We start from the raw sequence: 20,868 nt of genomic DNA, 5'->3' as shown, positions 1-20,868 counted from the left end.
ACATTGAGTAGAGTTCCATGTGCTATACAATAGATCCTTGTTGGGTATCATTTTGACTATAGCAGTGTGTACATGACCGTCCTAAACTCCCTAACTATCCCTTCCCCCAGCAACCACAAATTCGGTTTTTTTTTTTTAATTTATTTATTTTTTTACTTTACAATATTGTATTGGTTTTGCCATACATCAACATGAATCTGCCATGGGTGTACACGTGTTCCCAATCCTGAACCCCCTTCCCACCTCCCTCCCCATACCATCCCTCTGGGTCATCCCAGTGCACCAGCCCCAAGCTTCCTGTATCCTGCATCGAATCTGGACTGGTGATTTGTTTCTTATATGATATTATACATGTTTCAATGCCATTCTCCCAAATCATCCCACCCTCGCCCTCTCCCACAGAGTCCAAAAGACTGTTCTATACATCTGTGTCTCTTTTGCTGTCTCGCATACAGGGTTATCATTACCATCTTTCTAAATTCCATATATATGTGTTAGTATACTGTATTGGTGTTTTTCTTTCTGGCTTACTTCACTCTGTATAATAGGCTCCAGTTTCATCCACCTCATTAGAACTGATGCAAATGTATTCTTTTTAATGGCTGAGTAATACTCCATTGTGTATATGTACCACAGGTTTCTTATCCATTCATCTGCTGATGGACACCTAGGTTGCTTCCACATCCTGGCTATTATAAACAGTGCTGCGATGAACACTGGGGTACACATGTCTCTTTCAATTCTTTTCAAAAAATATATGAAACAAAGTCTTTCCCAACAAACAGCTGAGTCCTAAATGCAGCCTGTGCAACAGCACATACCTTTGACTATGTTCACACAGTAAACCGTAGAAACACTGGCTCTGATGGCTACCTGTGAACAGTGTTTACTTAGTACAGCCACTGGTGGTTTCTTTGGTCAGCAGGACTTTAGAGACGCTTACCGTGTGCCCACAGTCCAGGAAGGACATGCCCAGTGCAATGAAACACTGCCAACCCTGGAAGAGAAAATATAGTTGGTCATCATTCACTGACCCCTCTGGAGAGCCCTCTTACCCACCTCAACGCCCACACTGCAATGCTCAGATGCAAAACTCTTTGTTGTACTAATTTCAATACTCAGCTCCCTCTGTTCCTACTGCTTTGCATTTGTTTCTTTTATCTGACTGGGAGAGGTCCCTGACAACCACTTTTTTTCAGTCCTACACTATTCTTCACAATATGAGTAATGACTGACTGGCTAAGAACAACTGTGATAGTCTTCTGAATAAAAGAGTAGGATAGTAATTCATTCTAGAATCAGTCCTCAGCCTTAAAACTGGGTCTTCAACAATTTCTATAGCCTCAGGCTGACTGAGAACAATTGAGAGCACTTTCATAACCAATTTGCATACAGGAAGGATCCCCTTAACTTCTACAGAAACTTCCTTTTGGCCATGCTGCCTAGCTTGTCAGAGAAGGCAATGGCACCCCACTCCAGTATTCCTGCCTGGAGAATCCCATGGACGGAGGAGCCTGGTAGGCTGCAGTCCATGGGGTAGCTGAGGGTCAGATATGACTGAGCGACTTCACTTTCACTTTTCACTTTCATGCATTGGAGAAGGAAATGGCAACCCACTCCAGTGTCCTTGCCTGGAGAATCCCAGGGACGGGGGAGCCTGGTGGGCTGCCGTCTATGGGGTCACACAGAGTCAGACACGACTGAAGTGACTTAGCAGCAGCAGCAGCCTAGCTTGTAGGATAGGATCTCTGTTCCCTGACTAGGAACTGAACCTAGGACTTTGAAGCAAAAGTCCAAAATCCTAACCACTAAGCCACCAGGAGATGTCCTACAGCAAACTGTTAAAACAGTTTCTGTCAAGGCCATACTCAGTTATTTAGGTTTCATAGATTGAGGGCAGGAGGAGAAGGGGGTGACAGAGGATGAGATGGTTGGATGGTGTCATCAACTCAATAAACATGAGTTTGAGCATACTCCAAGAGATAGCAAAGGACAGGGAAGCCTGGCATACTGTAGTCCATGGGGTTCCAAAGAGTAGGACACAACTTAGCAACCGAACAATAACAACTGTCCCTATATTATAGGGTCAGCTTAATCTAAGTGTACCCATGGTTTACCGGGCAAGAAAAAAGAAGAGATATATCTATCCAAGACATAATTTCTCAGTATTCACTAAAATGTTTTTGCAATCAAGACATTGTCTGTGGTAGACAATGACATGGGGACTAGGTAAGTGTTATGAAGGTGAGCAGGGCATTTCCACCCTACTGCCTTGCCATGCTTTGTAGTAGTCCCTAATCCTCAACCCTGTGTTTTTTTAGAGAAACCTGCGTAGAATAGGGAGATGGATGTGTTGTTGCTATAGCTACTTTTCACTGATATAAATAATATTACAGAAGAATTGGAAAATAGAGAAAAGAATATTTCCATAATCCCACAATCAAAGGCAACTACTATTACTATTTTAACATAATTTACTCTAGACTTTTGATAATTTTTTTATTATCTAGGTATACATAATTCTCTATTCTTTTTCTATGGAGCACTATGTTTTACAACCACCATTTTTAATAATTCATTGAGAGATTATCACAATTTACTTGTGTCGTCATTGGACAGCTGTTAAGCAGTAGAGCTGGCCAGAGCTGTGAACCCACATGTGCTGCCCTCCAAAGATTTGAAATCACACAACACAGCTCCCTTCTCCAACCCCATCTTGTACCACTCTCTACTTTTACAGGGCTGATCTTCTTCAAGTTCTTCAAACATACTACACTCTCTGGTTAGGAATTATTAGAATGGAAATCAGACAGAGTGACAGAAATAGAAAAATGACAGCTCTTAGGAACCAGGGGAAATTTATGGCTAAAAATATTCTTTAGTCACAGCTGATTTAACAATTTCATGTAAATTGTGTCAATAACCTGAAGATAGATTGGTAAGTGCTCTTTGGGATCCTTTTTCTTCTGAGCATTAGCCCCACCTCACCACCCCTGCCCTCTCCCAACTGGACTTACCAAGTAAAACACAAAGCTCAGATAAGCTACGCTGACCACTGCAGCCACCACGTACAATGCCACGTGCCCTAGACCCTGGACATAAACCACGACAAAGTACATGTTGATGAAACAGATGACAAGGACCACAATACCGCCTATGATCCTCCAGCCTCTGTCAAAAGAATCAGCACAATTATTGGTGGAACAGTTTAACCTATTCATAAACAGAAAAGAACACTGTGTCTTTTGAGGTCACAAGACAGGAGTAAGGGGCATTTCAAAATAAACTGAAAAGTGTTTCTTTTGTCCCAGATTAGATTAAATGAGCAAAAATTACAGAATGATGGGAGAAAGAGAAAAAAAAAACACTATCAAATAATCTATATCATCAGTTCAGTTCAGTCGCTCAGTGTCCAACTCTTTGCGACCCCATGAATCACAGCACGCCAGGCCTCCCTGTCCATCACCAACTCCTGGAGTTCACTCAGACTCACATCCAGCAAGTTGGTGATACCATCCAGCCATCTCATCCTCTGTCGTCCCCTTTTCCTCCTGCCCCGAATCCCTCCCAGCATCAGGGTCTTTTCCAATGAGTCAACTCTTCGCATGAGGTGGCCAAAGTATTGGAGTTTCAGCTTTAGCATCATTCCTTCAAATGAACACCCAGGACTGATCTCCTTTAGAATGGACTGGTTGGATCTCCTTGCAGTCCAAGAGACTCAAGAGTCTTCTCCAAAACCACAGCAAAAGCATCAATTCTTCGGTGCTCAGCTTTCTTCACAGTCCAACTCTCACATCCATACGTGACCACTGGAAAAACCATAGCCTTGACTAGAAGGAACTTTGTTGGCAAAGTAATGTCTCTGCTTTTCAATATGCTGTCTAGGTTGGTCATAACATTCCTTCCAAGGAGTAAGCGTCTGTTAATTTCATGGCTGCAATCACCATCTACAGTGATTTTGCAGCCCAAAAAAATAAAGTCTGACACTGTTTCCACTGTTTCCCCATCTATTTCCCGTGAAGTGATGGGACCAGATGCCGTGATCTTAGTTTTCTGAATGTTGAGTTTTAAACCAACTTTTTCACTCTCCACTTTCACTTTCATCAAGAGGCTTTTTAATTCCTCTTCACTTTCTGCCATAAGGGTGGTATCATCTGCATATCTGAAGTTATTGATATTTCTCCCAGCAATATTGATTCCAGCTTGTGCTTCTTCCAGCCCAGCGTTTCTCATGATGTACTCTGCATATAAGTTAAATAAGCATGGTGACAATATACAGCCTTGACGTACTCCTTTTCCAATTTGGAACCAGTCTGTTTTTCCATGTCCAGTTCTAACTGTTGCTTCCTGATCTGCATATAGGTTTCTCAGGAGGCAGGTCAGGTGGTCTGGTATTCCCATCTCTTTCAGAATTTTCCACAGTTTATTGTGATCCACACAGTCAAAGGCTTTGGCACAGTCAATAAAGCAGAAATAGATGTTTTTCTGGAACTCTCTTGCTTTTTCCATGATCCAGTGGATGTTGGCAATTTGATCTCTGGTTCCTCTGCCTTTTCTAAAACCAGATTGAACATCTGGAAGTTCACGGTTCACGTACTGCTGAAGCCTGACTTGGAGCATTTTGAGCATTACTTTACTAGCATGTGAGATAAGTGCAATTATGCGGTAGTTTGAGCATTCTTTGGCATTTCCTTTCTTTGGGATTGGAATGAAAACTGCCCTTTTCCAGTCCTGTGGCCACTGCTGAGTTTTCCAAATTTGCTGGCATATTGAGTGCAGCACTTTCACAGCATCATCTTTCAGGATTTGAAATAGCTCAACTGGAATTCCATCACCTCCACTAGCTTTGTTCGTAGTGATGCTTTCTAAGGCCCACTTGACTTCACATTCCAGGATGTCTGGCTCTAGGTCAGTGATCACACCATCATGATTATCTGGGTCGCGAAGCTCTTTTTTGTACAGTTCTTCTGTGTATTCTCGCCACCTCTTCTTAACATCTTCTGCTTCTGTTAGGTCCATACCATTTCTGTCCTTTATAGAGCCCATCTTTGCATGAATCTGTATCATATAAGTCCCTAAAAAATGCAACAAGCCCTACAACTGAAAAGGTCATGAGTCCCTAGAGATACAACAAGTCATTTCAAATACCCCATGTCCTATAGACATGTATATAAAAGGTTATTAGCTTATGCCTCTCTCATCAAGATCATTCAACATGGATTTAAGATGCTTTAACCTTCAGTGGCTGAAGTTGAAGAGTTAAAGCACTAAAAGCTGAAAAACTTACCCCAGAAATAAAACATGTGCTTGCCCTCCTTTGTTACGTTTACCATCTCTGTTTTCTTTTCTTTAATTTATTAAAATTGAAATATAGTTGATTTACAATGTTGTATTCACTTATTTTTAATTTTGGCCACACCCTGTGGCATGTAGGACCTTAGTTCCTTGACCTGGGATCAACCCCTCACCCCCTGCACAGGAAGGCAGAGTCTCAACCACTGGACCATCAGGGAAGTCCCCAGAAGTCTCTCTTTTCTTAGAGATTGAGGAGGCAGCTCTAGCAATCACCCCTTAAAGCACATAGTCCCCTATGACTTATTTCCTGACTGGCCTGTTTGATGAAGTTATCCTTCCCCCCCACATCTTGGGGAACAAAAAGAAGTACACTCACAATCCATTGGCAAATTCGCTCATCACAGGCCGCAAACTCGTAAATGTGAGGATGGGTATAAGAGCAAAGGGAAGCTGCAAAATAAAAAAATAAGATAGGGCTACAGGGGGTCCTTGTAACACCCCAGAGAGCAGCACTGTTAGCAAAAGGGAACCACAGACCCTGCCTCATCTATTCTGTGAGAAATTATTCCTGTCATCACAACATGCTGGAGGGTTATGTGGAAATCTGTAGCATGAACCCAGCATCAATTATGATCACAGTGTCTTTAAAAAATTTGTATCTGCCTTGTCTTCTTAATCTCCATAAAGCCCAACAGTGTCCTATACATTATTTAAAGTTTGCTAGGATTAACGAACAATGATTGTATTCTATGTATAATTATAGCTTATAATTCCCATTCAACAGGCTTAAAAATAAAGCCATTTCTAAAAGCCTTCTAGATGCCAGAGATTTCATATGCATTCACCGTAGACCAAGACTGTGCCTCTTTCTTCCTCTGAATTTTCCCCACAACCACACTAGGCTTGTTATCTAAAAGCAATACAGAATAAAGGTACAGAATCCTTCCTGATTTAGTGAGATGTGAGTTTCCCCAGCTCCCTTCTCACTTGTAAGCTCTGAAGAACATTCAGGAAGTCATTCATCCCTGTTAGATGCTCCACATCTTGGAAGACAGCAATAAGCAGAGCGGGGATGATGGCAATAGAGCGGGTCAGACTCACTCGGGCGAAGCGTGACCACTTTAGGTTCAGGAATCCCTGGAAGAAAACACAGAAACAGGATGAATGTCTGAAAGGAAATAGCAAAAGGGCTGGGAGATTTGGGAAGACCTTAGAGGCATGGGATTAAGAAAGAACAAAAGAGCAACGTCCTCTTCCTCTCGTCTATCCCAGTCACAGCAGCACGTACCTCCATGACAAACTGGCCAGAATAGGTTCCTGTCATGGTCGAACTATGCCCTGCAGCCAGGATCCCCACCGCCCAGATGTAGAGAGCGGCAGGCCCGAAGTAACACCCCAGCACAACACCCTAGAGAGGCAAGGGAGAGAGATCACCTGAGACAACACCCCATAGTGCTCCTCTGCATCACCTCTCCCCATTCCTGGCTACACACCCACCTCTACCAAGCGCTGTGCTGGCACTGTCCCAGAAGTTAGACTCGGGTCCTGACCTCATTCTAGAGGCTTTCAACCTAAATTCTTCTGGATGGGCCCCCATTCCTCTTCAGCCTAGTCCCTTCTCTTCTCTAGGCTCCTAAAGCCTTTATCCTCAACTTATATGTTAACTATTAAAAAAACCTACAACACATTTCCCACATTATATTCCTTAACACAGTATTCTGGAAGATGGTAATAGGAATGAAGAGAAAGCACAAATGAATTTTGGAGATGCTACATATTCTACTCTTAGAAGTTCATAATGTAACCTGCATAAAGGGACAGAGAGGCCACAATAAAGATGACTCTACAGGGACTTCCCTGGTGTTCCATTGGTTTAAGACCCTGTACTCCCAGTGCAGGGGGTATGGGTTTGACTGCTGGTCAGAGAACTAGGTCCCACATGCTACACAGCACGGCCTAAATAAATAAAGTGTCCAGCCACTGGGGCTAGGTGGGGAACAAGTATAAAAAATAAATCACTTTACTAAGAACACTTTCTCTAGTCACCCCAATTAATGCCTATAGCAGCACAAGTTTGGGAATTGCTGATTCAATTAATTCATCTTTTCAGCAGATCTTCTATTTCCTTCTGCATAACCCAAAAATCTTATCTGGTATCTGGACCTCTGAAAAAAAACAACACTTCAGAGCAGATATGCTGAGCTCTGAAGTGAACCCACAGCAAAGACCAGATATTATGCTGAGAATATTGATCCAGGAGCAGAGATCAGAAATCTGAACAGGTTTACCCCTTTGTAGATGTCCACAGTCAGTGTTGAGTTATCATCAGGGAAAAGGTGAGCATGGGCGCTGCTGCTGTTTTTACAGACCGCAACCTGGAACCAAAGCAGTTTAGGAACAATTTTTAATTTTGAGTCCAGGACTCAGATAAGAAGCCCTCTCCTATAGAATCACACACAGGTCATCTAAGAGATGGATGCTGGAGGCGAGACACTGGGCATGGATTGATGACAGCAGAGACTGGCAGCAATGGCCTTGAGGTCTTCCTTGGTAATTTTTCTACACTCCCAGGTCATCAAAAACTTTTCCTGAGTTACAGTATGCATGGTAATACATGAATGTTAGGTCAATTTAAATGGTGACATGAAGTGAGGGTCCTTAGAAGGCTTCAAATATGAAAGGACACCCAGAATAAAGAGTCCTTATTCAAAGCAGAGCCAGGAATCAGAGGTCCTACGATGGGAAACAAAGGAGTGATCAAAACTAGGTTGACAATCAGGAGTCAAGAGGACAGAGAATTCAGTGTGATAAAACAGTCTGTCTAGCCACAGATTCTATTTCCTATGTGTTGACTCCTCCCAACCTGTCATCACCAAATGGCAGGGCTGGAAAGCAGGAGTTGGAAGCAAAAGGGGATGAGAAAGAGCAAATAGACATGAAGCCACTGACCACAGCATGAAGCAGTCTTTATCTGACTTCCCAGTCCAAAGCTGAGAATGATGGGTGTGGACTTGGCCCCTGCCCTAGACTATAAGCCTGACTAGCGCAGTGACTTAGGGGCAGCACTGAGATCCAGTTCCCCTGAGCTCTAAGTCACTGTCACGTTTTCCTGCCCCAGTTAGCCTCCTCCTTACCCTCACATTCACTACTACCCAGGTCCCTGGCTTACTTACCACCTGCTTGTTGGTTTTCTCAAAAAATGCCTCGGCAAACACTGAGATGACAAAGATGTTGATGATAAAGGAAACAAAGAGAGCAATGCAGGAATCAATGAAGAAGTACTTATTGGCTTCTTGAACTTCCTGCTTATTGGCTCGGTCTACCTGTCTGGACTAGAGAGGTAATAGCAACAGTCATTTTTTGACTAGCTGAAACAAGTTTCCTTGTAATATTTCATGAGTTGGAGTCAGCTGGAAGTCCTAAAGGTCAAACAACTGACCACATGAAATGTGAGAGACCCCACATACATCCTGGTTCACTGAGTTCAATCATGACCCTTTGATGACATCACACACACCCAAACAGGGGAAAGTGACTGAGTGACTGATGAGCCCTCAGTTACTGTGGCTTGAAGAACCGCTGACCTACAAAAACAACCTGATTTAGATCTAAGGGGGAGTTATCCTTAATTACAAAGGTCTCTGAAATCTTCCAGCAAACAATTGTGTTGGACTGACTGGTAAAAGCTAGGTTGGGCTCCTTCCTCCTGACCTCCATGAGGCCATTGAGGTTTCTGAGATTTAAAGACAAGAGACACAGTGCCCCTTCAGATCTTTTAAGGACTTTAGTCCCTTCTCTACGGGGTCAGTCATCTCTGGTCACCTTGGTGATACAAGAGTGTGGTGTCCAACTGTGGGAAAACACCGTGCTCCTTCAGGGCTCCAACAATTGTAAACTAAGTATGTGTCCCTTGTAACGAAAGGAAAAGATGCCATGAACTACATAAGTCACTGGGATAAGACAGGTCTTGCTTACCTTGACTAAGGCAGAATGCAGGTATATGTTGTGTGGTGTGATAACGGCGCCCACAATGGCCACAGCCTGAATGATCTGTGGGGTACGACAGCCTGAACAGGATGGCAGGAACATGCCTTGGAGGACCTGGGTCTGGCTGGGTTTCACTGTAACATACTACACACAAACAGAACAGCTATTAGTCTTTTCTGGAACATGAGACTAGGGAGTAACACAGTACTAGAAAACATTGCATCTTTACTCCTTAAACCCCTTCATCAACACTATTTAGGAAATAAGGGAATTAGAACCATCCAAAAAAAACCAAGCAGCACAAGGTTAGAGAATTTATGACTGGAGTATCCAAACATTTCATACTGTATTTTATATATACTAAATAGATGTGTAAAGAATATAATTAATATTCTAAAGAAATAACATGGCTGCTAACGGCCTTATTGATATTAGTGCCACAATAACTCCTGTGAGACACACCTTAGAATACAGTCAATTCTTGATTACCCACACTAACCATGCTTCTGTGCTCAGTTCAGTTCAGTGGTTCAGTCATGTCTGACTCTTTGTGAACCCACGGACTGCAGCACACCAGGCTTCCCTGTCCATCACCAACTCCGGGAGCTTGCTCAAACTCATGTTCATTCAGTTGATGATGCCATTCAACCATCTCATCCTCAGTGTCCCCTTCTCTTCCTGCTTTCAATCTTTCCTAGCATCAGGGTCTTTTCCAACGAGTCAGTTCATCACACCAGGTAGCCAAAGTATTGGAGTTTCAATTCATCATCAGTCCTTCCAGTGAATATTCAAGACTGATTTCCTTTAGGATTGACTGGTTGATCTCCTTGCAGGCCAAGGGACTCTCAAGAGTCTTCTCCAACACCACAGTTTCAAAGCATCAATTCTTCAGTGCTCAGCTTTCTTTATAGTCCAACTCTCACATCCATACACGACTTCTGGGAAAACCATAGCTTTGATGAGATGGACCTTTGTCAGCAAACTCATGTCTCTGCTTTTTAATGTGCTGCCTAGGTTGGTCATAGCTTTTCCTCCAAGGAGCAAGTGTCTTTTAATTTCATGGCTGCAGTCACCATGTGCAGTGATTTTGGAGCCCCAAAAATAAAGTCTCTCACTGTTTCCATTGTTTCCCCGTCTATTTGCCAAGAAGTGATGGGACCAGATGCCATGATCTTAGTTTTTGAATGTTGAGTTGTAAGCCAACTTTTTCACTCTGCTCTTTCACTTTTATCAAGAGGCTCTTTAATTCCTTTTTGCTTTCTGCCATAAGGGTGGAGTCATCTGCGTATCTGAGGTTATTGAAATTTCTCTCAGCAATCTTGATTCCAGCTTATGCCTCATCCAGCCTGGCATTTCGCATGATGTAATCTGCATGTAAGTTAAATAAGCAGGGTAACGATATATAGCCTTGACGTATTCCTTTCCCAATTTGGAACCAGTCTGTTGTTCCATGTCCAGTTCTAACTGTTGCTTCTTGACCTGCATACAGATTTCTCAGGAGGAAGGTAAGGTGGTCTGGTATCCCCATTTCTTTAAGAATTTTCCACAGTTTGCTATGATCCAAAATCAAAAGCCTTGGCATAGTCAATAAAGCAGAAGTAGGTGTTTTTCTGGAACTCTCTTGTTTTTTCGATGATCCAACATCTGTGCTCACATATGTATATAAAAATCACTTATGCTTGCCACTAGCATCTGCTGACGGAGAAGGCAATGGCACTCCACTCCAGTACTCTTGCCTGGAAAATCCCATGGATGGAGGAGCCTGGTAGGCTGCAGTCCATGGCGTCGCTAAGAGTCGGACATGACTGAGTGACTTCCCTTTCACTTTTCACTTTCATGCATTGGAGAAGGAAATGGCACCCCACTCCAGTGTTCTTGCCTGGAGAATCCCAGGGACAGCGGGGCCTGGTGGGCTTCCACCTATGGGGTCGCACAGAGTCAGACACGACTGAAGTGACTAGGCAGCAGCATCTGCTGAGACTCACTCAGAAACACTTCTCATACACTCTTTTTCCTGGTTCAGCATTTCTCTTGGAAGCCTTAGGCCAAGCTGTATCATCTACTTATAGAGTAGACATATATTCAAAAGCTTAGCTAGTCCAATAAACAGAAATCAGTTTATAATAATTGGACACAGAAAGGTGCTGGGTTTCACTGCACTACATATAATGAATGATAAGATTAGACTTAACCCAATGCAGTATTGGGGCTGGGGCACAAAACAGGAAACAGGCACTGTTTCATTAACTGTTACAATACAGAGAAAGTCCAAGCTGGAATTACTGTCAACCAGGATGTGCAAAAACAGAACCCATCAAGGTAACAAACCAAGAATAACCCTGCAACTCCTCTCCTAATCTTTACCAAGGCTGTTCTGTTGTTGAGATGGCCAATTTGGGACCAGGGAGTCTAGTCTGGAAAGTCCTAGAAATTCTAGTCCCTGCAAAACTTCCTGGACACTAGTCTTTCCTACATCCTTATTCCTTTAAAATTGGCCTAGTGCTGAATTTGGGTTTTGTTAACACACACTGTCTTTTATAATAAAAGGACAAAAATTTCATTTAAAAAGCTAATGAAAAAAAGACAAACAACAGCTAATGATCAGCCTGTAATACTTGCCTCATAGCCAAACGTGAGGGCCATAATAGTGATGAGAAAACCAAAAAATGCTTCTAGCTTCCGCAAACCTGAAGGGGAAAATGTAGCAGTGAGTTCATAGAAGGCAGATTTCCCTGTAAGCCACATGATGGAACTTTCAGTGACCCCTCTGTTCCCACTGTCCTTACCATATTTGTCCAAAAAGAGAAATATAAGGGTATCTGCAATGGTGATGAGAACTCCACCCCATAGAGGAATCCTAGGTCAGAGATTAAAAAGGGAGATTAAAGAAAAGAAAAGAAACATTAAGAAAAAGACTCTCTTCACAACAACACTCTAGATATATGACACTTGAAGGAGCAAGGACCTGGGGAAAAGGGAATAGTGGTAAGGAGGCCAGGCCTTGGGTGTTTTAGGATCACAGCACTAAGCAAAGTAATACATTCATTCAAACTTTATCTACTATTACAGACATTCAGGACACAAAGCTGTAAAGTATGGGTCTTATCTCTCAAGGAGTTCACTTTACAAGTGGGATAAACTACATACAAATTAATTATAATATACATTGCCACACACTGGATAACACAGATATGCATGACCAAACACGAGAACATGGGAAATAAAGAGCCAGGAAGAAGGTGGTTCCAGAGTGATTACACAGAAAAAATAATACTTGAGTTGAATTTTGAAAATTGAAAATGACTTGGGTTTTTGTTTTTTTGTTGTTGTTTCGTTGCTAAGTCATGTCCAACTCCTTGGTGACCCCATGGACTATAGCCCACCAGGCTCCTCTGTCCATAGGATTTCCCAGGCAAGAATACTGGAGTGGGTTGCCATTTCCTTCTCCAGTGGATTGTCCTGACCCAGTGATCAAACGTGCATCACCTGCTTGGCAGGCAGATTCTTTACCACTGAGCCACCTGGGAAGGACTTTTGTTTTTATACTTGCTTTGAAATCCCACAAAATATTGATTACTTTCTAGAGAAAAACCCCTCACCTTCCTACAGACAGGAGATTGATGGCAATAGCTGAGCCAATAACTTCTTGCATATCTACGCCAATGATAGCCAACTCCACCATCAGCCACAGAAGGATTCGTGGAACCTAAACATCAAACAGCAGAAAGATATGGTTCTAATTAATCATTTCTAAGAACTTCCCCCATAGTTTGGAATTCACATTTTGGCACTGATCCAATAACAGTCCTTCGTTAAACCTGAGGTCTAGAGATGAAGGACCAGAACTCAGCTGCACTTGGCACCCTGCTGGAGAGGGCCAGGCTGCTCTTTGTGGCAGAGCCTGTGAATCAGGGTCAGGGCAGCAGCTGATGCCAATTTCTTTTCCTTCTGTTTTACTTGACAGAAGAATGGAATTTCCATTCATTATTTCCACTTAATTTTTGATCTAAAAACAATCCTGAAAGTTTTAGCGGAAAATGAGAATGCTAGGATGGTCAAAGTATTGTTCATGAGAGAATAAAAATACTGCCGAAGAAAATATCTATCCTGACCACAGTTGAAGAGACAAAACAAACGTGAAGAGGCTGGAGTCATCCTTAGTGTAATAATACACAAGTAAGTGAAAAACACAGATAGGCAAAGGGACTCGGGGCGAAGTGATGGGATTGGGTGTCCTATAATAAAATCTGGGATCAAATCTGGTCAAATAATCGAACAGAAAGAAATTTAGTAGACCAGGACTGAGGCCAGGAAAAAAAACAACCTCCATGTATCTACTACCTAAAATATATGTCACAAAAAAACAACCACTAAGATACATGAAGAAAGAGAAGATAAAACAAACTATAAATTACCAAGTTTTTTTTTTTTTTTTTTAAAGAGGCATATAAGATAAAAAGCAGGTAAGGATACTCTCGCAGCCAAGAAAGAAGATTGAACATTTAAGACAAACTGGAGGCAGATTAGTACTTATCCAAAGATCAAGTCAGTTTAAACCTGTCTTCCAGACATTGTTGCTGTTGTTCAGTCGCTCAGTGGTGTCCGACTCTTTGCGGCCCCATGGACTGCAGCACGCCAGGCTTCCCTGTCCTTCACCATTTCCCGGAGTTTGCTCAAACTCATGTCCATCGAGTCGATGATGCCATCCAACCATCTCATCCTCTGTCGTCCCCTTCTCCTCCTGCCTTCAATCTTTCCCAGCATCAGGGAAACATGGTTTAGCAGCAAGAGGAGCTACAGAATTTCCCTTGGGATTCCCAGCCCTCAGGGCCACGATCCCCACATCCTCCACTGTTTTAGTATACAGGGGGCTAGCACAGATTGCCAGACACACAGCTACCTATGATATGAGACAAACACTGCTTACCCTGGGATACTGGCGGTGACACACTTCAGCCAGATGCAGCCCAGTGACCACTCCCAGTCGAGCTGCAAGGCTCTGCAGCAGGAGGCCCATGATGGTGGAAAACAGAACAACCCAGAGCAACTGGAGAAGAACAAAGCCCCACCATTACACTCTTGAGCCAACTGGAAGTTCTGGTTTGGTTGTTTGGCAATGGGAATGGGAAAGTACACTCAGGAAAGAGCCCCATTCAGCAATCCAATGACCTGAGTTTTGTATCACATTCTACACAGAACTTGCTAGGTCACCTTGCACCTTTCTGAGTTCTAGTTTTTCCCATCTGCTGTTTCACTTTTGTTCAAGGAAACTACCTGGGTAAATAAAATAAAACTAAAAACCAACTACGTGATAAACTAGAATTTAAATACAAATCGAAAAGTACTTTTCATCAAAGTGTCAGAGCCAATGAAGAATCAGCATGTAGCCACCAAGGTTTATATCCAATAGGCAGAGCAGAGGAAAAGGCTGTGATGTGCTGTGTGTGTTTAAAAAGGAAAGAAGTCAAAGTGTTAGTCATTAAGTCTTGTCCGACTCTTTGAGACCCCATGGACTGTAGCCTGCCAGGCTCCTCTGTCCTGGGATTTCCTAGGCAAGGATAATGGAGTGGGTTGCCATTCCTTTCTCCAGGAGATCTTCCTGACCCAGGGATCAAACCCGTGTCTTCCTCATTGCAGACAGATTCTTTACTACCTGAGCCACCAGGTAAACCAAAAGAAGGGATGAGGGAAGAGTTTATGTTCACCTTAAATCCAGCCAGTGCTCCAGACTGCAAATCACATTCAATGTTTCCTGGATCCACAATGCTCATAAGAAATCCTGGTCCCGTGAAAGCCCAGAGTTTGCGAAAGCTAAAACAGGAGTGCTGTGCGAGAGAGGAAAACAGAGCAAAATGATTGTCACCTCCAGGGGGAGAACAGATACATGCCTGTGTATGGCTGACTCCCTTTGCTGTCCACCTGAAACTACACAGTATTGTTAATTGACTATACTCCAATATAGAAGAAAAAGTTTCAAAAAATAATAATAAAAAAAAGTGTCTCTTGGAGAAAAAAAAAGATTATCACCTCCAAACTGCTGATCTAATTTATCTATTATTTTATCACATAAAAGGCAACAATATCAGTTTCATAAGAACAAAGAGTTCAGAAGTGGGACATGGGTGGGTCCAAGTTTCTCCTCCATCTCATCCATTCCTTATCAATAACATGTTAGCTCTCTGTACAAATAAGAGCTCTTGTCTTACCTGCCCTTCCAACAGCCTTTCAGTCTAAAACCCCAGCAATAATAGCAGTACCTCTGTGCTCAAACACTACCCAAATGGGACAAAAGGCACCGTACAAAAGGGAACATGAAAATTTCCCTTTCTGGGTCAAAGAATGCTCACTAGTACAACTTGGCAATTTTTCAAGGGCCTCGGTTTCCTTAAAAGTTTCTGTGTACTCTCTACAAAAATTCAGTCTTCAGAGACTGCTTGCCAGAACTGACTCTGAGGTTGCTGATCCTGAGTTATCCAGCAGACATTGTACATAGGTTTTCCCTAGATAATAATATTTTTCTCTAAGGACCTGTCACTAACCTTCTCCTCAGGAACAGCGATCTTCTCATCAAAGTAGGTGGTAAAGGGCTCCTCTGTGTATACCTCGGGGGACTGTGGAATTGAGGAGTTGCTGCGGGCAGGGTTGATGGCACCAAGACTGACAGAGACCCCATGGTCTCCAGAAGCATTTTCTGAATTAACAGATTTGAGAAGAAATGAGTTAAAGTTAACAGAATACACTGGTATTAGTAATCATCATAGAAATACTGAAATTAAACCTTTTTAATACCTAAATGCACAAGATCAACCTGACTCTATATCAATTTTTGGTTCAGATCAGTTCAATCGCTCAGTCGTGTCCAACTCTTTGCAACCCCATGAACCGCAGCACGCCAGGCCTCCCTGTCCATCACCATCTCCCAGAGTCCACCCAAACCCATGTCCATCATGTCGGTGATTCCATCCAACCATCTCATCCTCTGTCGTCCCCTTCTCCTCCTGCCCTCAATCTTTCCCAGCATCAGGGTCTTTTCAAATGAGTCAGCTCTCTGCATCAGGTGGCCAAAGTATTGGAGATTCAGCTTCAACATCAGTCCCTCCAATGAACACCCAGGACTGATGTCCTTTATGATGGACTGGCTAGATCTCCTTGCAGTTCAAGGGACTCTCAAGAGTCTTCTCCAACACCACAGTTCCAAAGCATCAATTCTTCAGTGCTCAGCTTTCTTTATAGTCCAACTCTCACATCCATACATGACCACTGGAAAAACCATAGCCTTGACTAGACAGACCTTTGTCGGCAAAGTAATGTCTCTGTTACTTTATTTTTATTTATATTTCTAATAAATTAATTTTTGAATAGGCAACACATTCACATGGCTGAAAATTTGAGAAATACAAAATTGCTTATGGTGATAAAGCTCCCTCTCTACCCTCTTCCCCGGTCACTAAGCTCTATGTGAGTTTTCAACACTAAGCTCACAAATGGTCTCCCCCTACTTTCACGCTTCTTTTGTACTGCACTGTGAAAGACACTCAGTCATGTCTGACTCTTTGTGACCCCATGGACGATAGAGTCCATGGAATTTTTCAGGCCAGAATACTGGAGTGGGTAGCTGTTCCCTTCTCCAGGGGATCTTCCCTACCCAGGGATCAAACCCAGGTCTCCTGCATTGCAGGCAGATTCTTTACCAGATGAGCCACTGGGGAAGCCTTCACGCTTCTACTGCCACTTGCCAATTTTTAGAATAATTTTCTTCTAAAATCACTGATGTCTAGGGCTTAGTATAGAACATCCCTAGACTAGCCGCACTGATAAAGTGAAAGTGAAAGTGAAGTCTCTCAGTCGTGTCTGACTCTTTGCGACCCCATGGACACCAGGCTTCTCTGTCCATGGGATTTTCTAGGCAAGGGTACTGGAGTAGGTTGCCATTTCCTTCTTCAGGGAATCTTCCTGACCCAGGGATCGAACCCAGGTCTCCCACATTGTAGACAGATGCTTTACCATCTGAGCCACCAGGGAAGTCAAAATCTTAACTTTTAGAAGGAAATTGTCAGGCTAATGGGACACTCCAATCTCTACCCCCCACCCATTCTTTTAGTAGGATTTACTCAAAGGATCATCCTTGGACATGATATCTCCATCAGGCTGCCCCCAAAATGAGTAACTTGCAAAATTCTGCCACATTTCAGGCTAAAAACTGAAGTTTCAGGAAAACCACCAAACAGGAACCTTTTGCCACCTGACTAAAACTCTGGTCTGGAAGAAGCACAAGCTCGAATCAAGATTGCTGGGAGAAATATCAATAACTGCAGATATGCAGATGACACCACCTTTATGGCAGAAAGTGAAGAGGAACTAAAAAGCCTCTTGATGAAAGTGAAAGTGGAGAGTGAAAAAGTTGGCTTAAAGCTCAACATTCAGAAAACGAAGATCATGGCATCTGGTGCCATCATTTCATGGGAATTAAATGGGGAAACAGTGGAAACAGTGTCAGACTTTATTTTTTTCGACTCCAAAATCACTGCAGATGGTGACTGCAGCCATGAAATTAAAAGACGCTTACTCCTTGGAAGGAAAGTTATGACCAACCTAGATAGCATATTCAAAAGCAGAGACATTACTTTGCCAACAAAGGTCCATTTAGTCAAGGCTATGGTTTTTCCTGTGGTCATGTATGGATGTGAGAATTGGACTGTGAAGAAAGCTGAGCGCCAAAGAATTGATGCTTTTGAACTGTGGTGTTGCAGAAGACTCTTGAGAGTCCCTTGGACTGCAAGGAGGTCCAACCAGTCCATTCTGAAGGAGATCAGCTGGGGGATTTCTTTGGAAGGAATGATGCTAAAGCTGAAACTCCAGTACTTTGGCCACCTCATGTGAAGAGTTGACTCATTGGAAAAGACTCTGATGCTGGGAGGGATTGGGGGCAGGAGGAGAAGGGGACGACAGAGGATGAGATGGCTGGATGGCATCACTGACTCGATGGATGTGAGTCTGAGTGAACTCCGGGAGTTGGTGATGGACGGGGAGGCTTGGCGTACTGCAATTCATGGGGTCACAAAGAGTTGGACATGACTGAGCAACTGATCTGGACTGAACTGATCTGAAGACCTGCAGTGAAGAGCTTGAGGAAGGGAGAGTGTCACCCTTGTGACAGGAGGGCTCATCGCTGACTAATCATCAGTGTCCCTTGTGTGAATGGAGCAGGTCTCCATGATATAGTTGGCTGGGGGACAGGAGATGGCGATAATATTTGATGAAACAGAGGACAAGAAGGACAATATGGTAAATTTCTGTTACTGGCTTAAGCGTAATTCCAAACAAAAATGAGTCAATAACACAAAGCTGTAAATTACCATCTGGCATCTTCTGTTCAGGACCCAACACCGTGGTGGATACCTGAGTGCCTGAGTTCACAGAATAGGATTCTGGAAAGGAGAGAAGAGAGGGAGAGGAATTAGCAAGAACAAATTAAAACAAGTTTCACAACCAGCATTCTGTGACTCTGTATGACTGAGCCCTTACTATGTGAAAAGAATAATTGTTCTACTGAATTAGATAACCTTGGAAATAATCACAGTTTTCAGACTATGATTAGGAGATGTTTAATAGAAAAAATATAAAAGTCTTAATCATATTTTTACTGGCAAGACTTCAAAAGAAAACTGAAGTAAAAGCTATTTGAGGGAAGTGGGCAAGTAGTTGGTAATAAGCATCCACGGGAGACAGTGAGGGACCGTGACACCTGGCGAGCTGCAGTCCATGGGGTCGCAAAGAGTCGGACACGGATTAGCGACTGAACAAGACGACAAAAGCATCCACAGAATGGCTTCGAGGCGATCTCCCAGTCTCTGTCTTTGTCTCCAGATTAACCCAAATATTTAAAAGACTGACTTCCCACCATTTTGATGGGTTTCTAAGGACAGAGATCTTTAACTCTCTTTGATCTAACTAACAGCTTAAGCTCATATTTCAAGATTTTGGCGGGGGTCAGGGAGAGGGGGAAGCGTCTCAGGAGCACACTGGTAGAAGACAGCCACTGTTTCACAGCCTCACCTTTCCCTGAACAGAGACTTCAGCTCTAAGGTTTCAGGTCTCTTTCCCAACACTTCAACGCTGAGAGGAAAATGAATAACCAGCCCCGCCCCCCGCCCCCCCAGAGGCACCCGGAGGACAAGGCAGAGTCCACAGACCACCTGCGCTTCTCTCCATCAGCAATAAGCAGCCTGGGAAGGAGAGTGCGAGGATCACCCGGTTAAGTTTAACTGGGGGTTAGAGCGGGGATATCAGTAAGTCCATTGGGCCACAGATATATGGCATATTATCCAGTCAACTCCATCAATAAGGCTAAATTTTTTTTAATTTTGATCTACTGATTAAGGAATCTACTTCTCAGTTAAGTTCAAACTTCGAAGGGGAAAGGTAAATAATACTAATTGTTAACCACTCCCCTTGAACCCCAATAACTATCCTACTAAAAAACTGAGGAAGCCTCCCCTTCTCTATTCTTTACTAGTTTTTTTCCACCTTGTACCATTATTGCTCCTGTGAAACAGTGCTCTACTTTTCTTTTTAGATATTCTAGCGACATATTCTGGGGCTTCCCTGGTGGCTTAGGCGAAAAGAATCCTTTTGCCAGTGCAAGAGACTTGGGTTTGAGCCCTGGTTGGGAAGATCCCCTGGAGAGGGAGATGGCAACCCACTCCAGTATTCTTGACTGAGAAATGCCATGGACAGAGGAGCCTGGTGGGCTACAGTCCATGGGGTCTCAAAAGAGTCAGACATGACTTAGTGACTAAAACAACAACAACAAATTGACATATTTTGTACCTATTTTGCAAAATTACAGAATTAAGACCTGAAAGGGGTGTTAGATTTCATCTGTATTCTGGAGTGTAAAACATACCACCTCTTGCCAAATTAGAAAACATAATCTTTCATCTCTATTGTCACCAATATCAATAACTTTGTTATAATTAACAGTATCCAAGTCCTTCCTATCAGAGTTTGAGCTACCAGATGGTTTCACAAGCAGACCTCAATGTTGCTGACTAAATCCCACCCCTCTCTCAGCCAGCACCTCACCTAAATGGGACTTACACATCTGACCACTCAGCATACCACTTGAATTCCAATCACAGCACAGCTTCTAGACCCCACTCAGAGCATTTTTACTTTAATTTTACATTAATTCTAAGAAGCCAGGATAACACACAAGAAACTAGAAACCACAAATCCGATCTGGGACTATGGCTCTTACATGGAAAATCGTAGGCTATTTATATGAGATAACTTTCATATACTTCAATCACTCTGAAACATTACTGTGAAGATTATTAGGAATTCCCTGGTGGTCCAGAGGTTAGGACTCCACGCTTTCACTACCAAGGGTGTGAGTTTGATCACTGGTCAAGCAATTAAGATCCCACAAGTCACACAGCACAGGCCCTCTCCAACCCACCTCCCAAAGAAGAATATTATTATGGGAGTCACCTGGTGGCATAGTGGTTAGGAGTCCAGCCTTTCACTGCTGTGGCCCAGGTTCAATCCCTGGCTGGGGAACTGAGATCTTGAAGCCACACAGCA

The 20,868-nt window shown here is 43.1% G+C and overlaps 1 protein-coding gene across 1 annotated transcript; it reads right to left on the bottom strand.

The window, feature by feature from the left end:
* Positions 1-284: 284 nt before the first annotated feature.
* On the bottom strand, positions 285-15,301 carry LOC133247391 (natural resistance-associated macrophage protein 2-like). Its single transcript, XM_061416121.1, has 12 exons — positions 14,988-15,301; positions 12,882-12,988; positions 12,069-12,139; positions 11,902-11,969; positions 9,271-9,426; positions 8,469-8,627; positions 7,584-7,670; positions 6,584-6,703; positions 6,283-6,432; positions 5,672-5,745; positions 3,018-3,171; positions 285-997 (listed from the first exon to the last, which is right to left on the bottom strand). Exons 1-12 carry the CDS (start codon positions 15,051-15,053, stop codon positions 887-889), a joined length of 1,323 nt encoding a protein of 440 aa, XP_061272105.1. The 5' UTR covers positions 15,054-15,301; the 3' UTR covers positions 285-886.
* Between the last annotated feature and the right edge of the window lie 5,567 nt (positions 15,302-20,868).

The sequence above is a fragment of the Bos javanicus genome, chromosome 5 (assembly GCF_032452875.1).
Source record: "Bos javanicus breed banteng chromosome 5, ARS-OSU_banteng_1.0, whole genome shotgun sequence".
Taxonomy (NCBI): Eukaryota; Metazoa; Chordata; class Mammalia; order Artiodactyla; family Bovidae; genus Bos; species Bos javanicus.
Note: the sequence above shows the minus strand (reverse complement) of the source record. Positions and strands in the feature narration are given on the sequence as shown.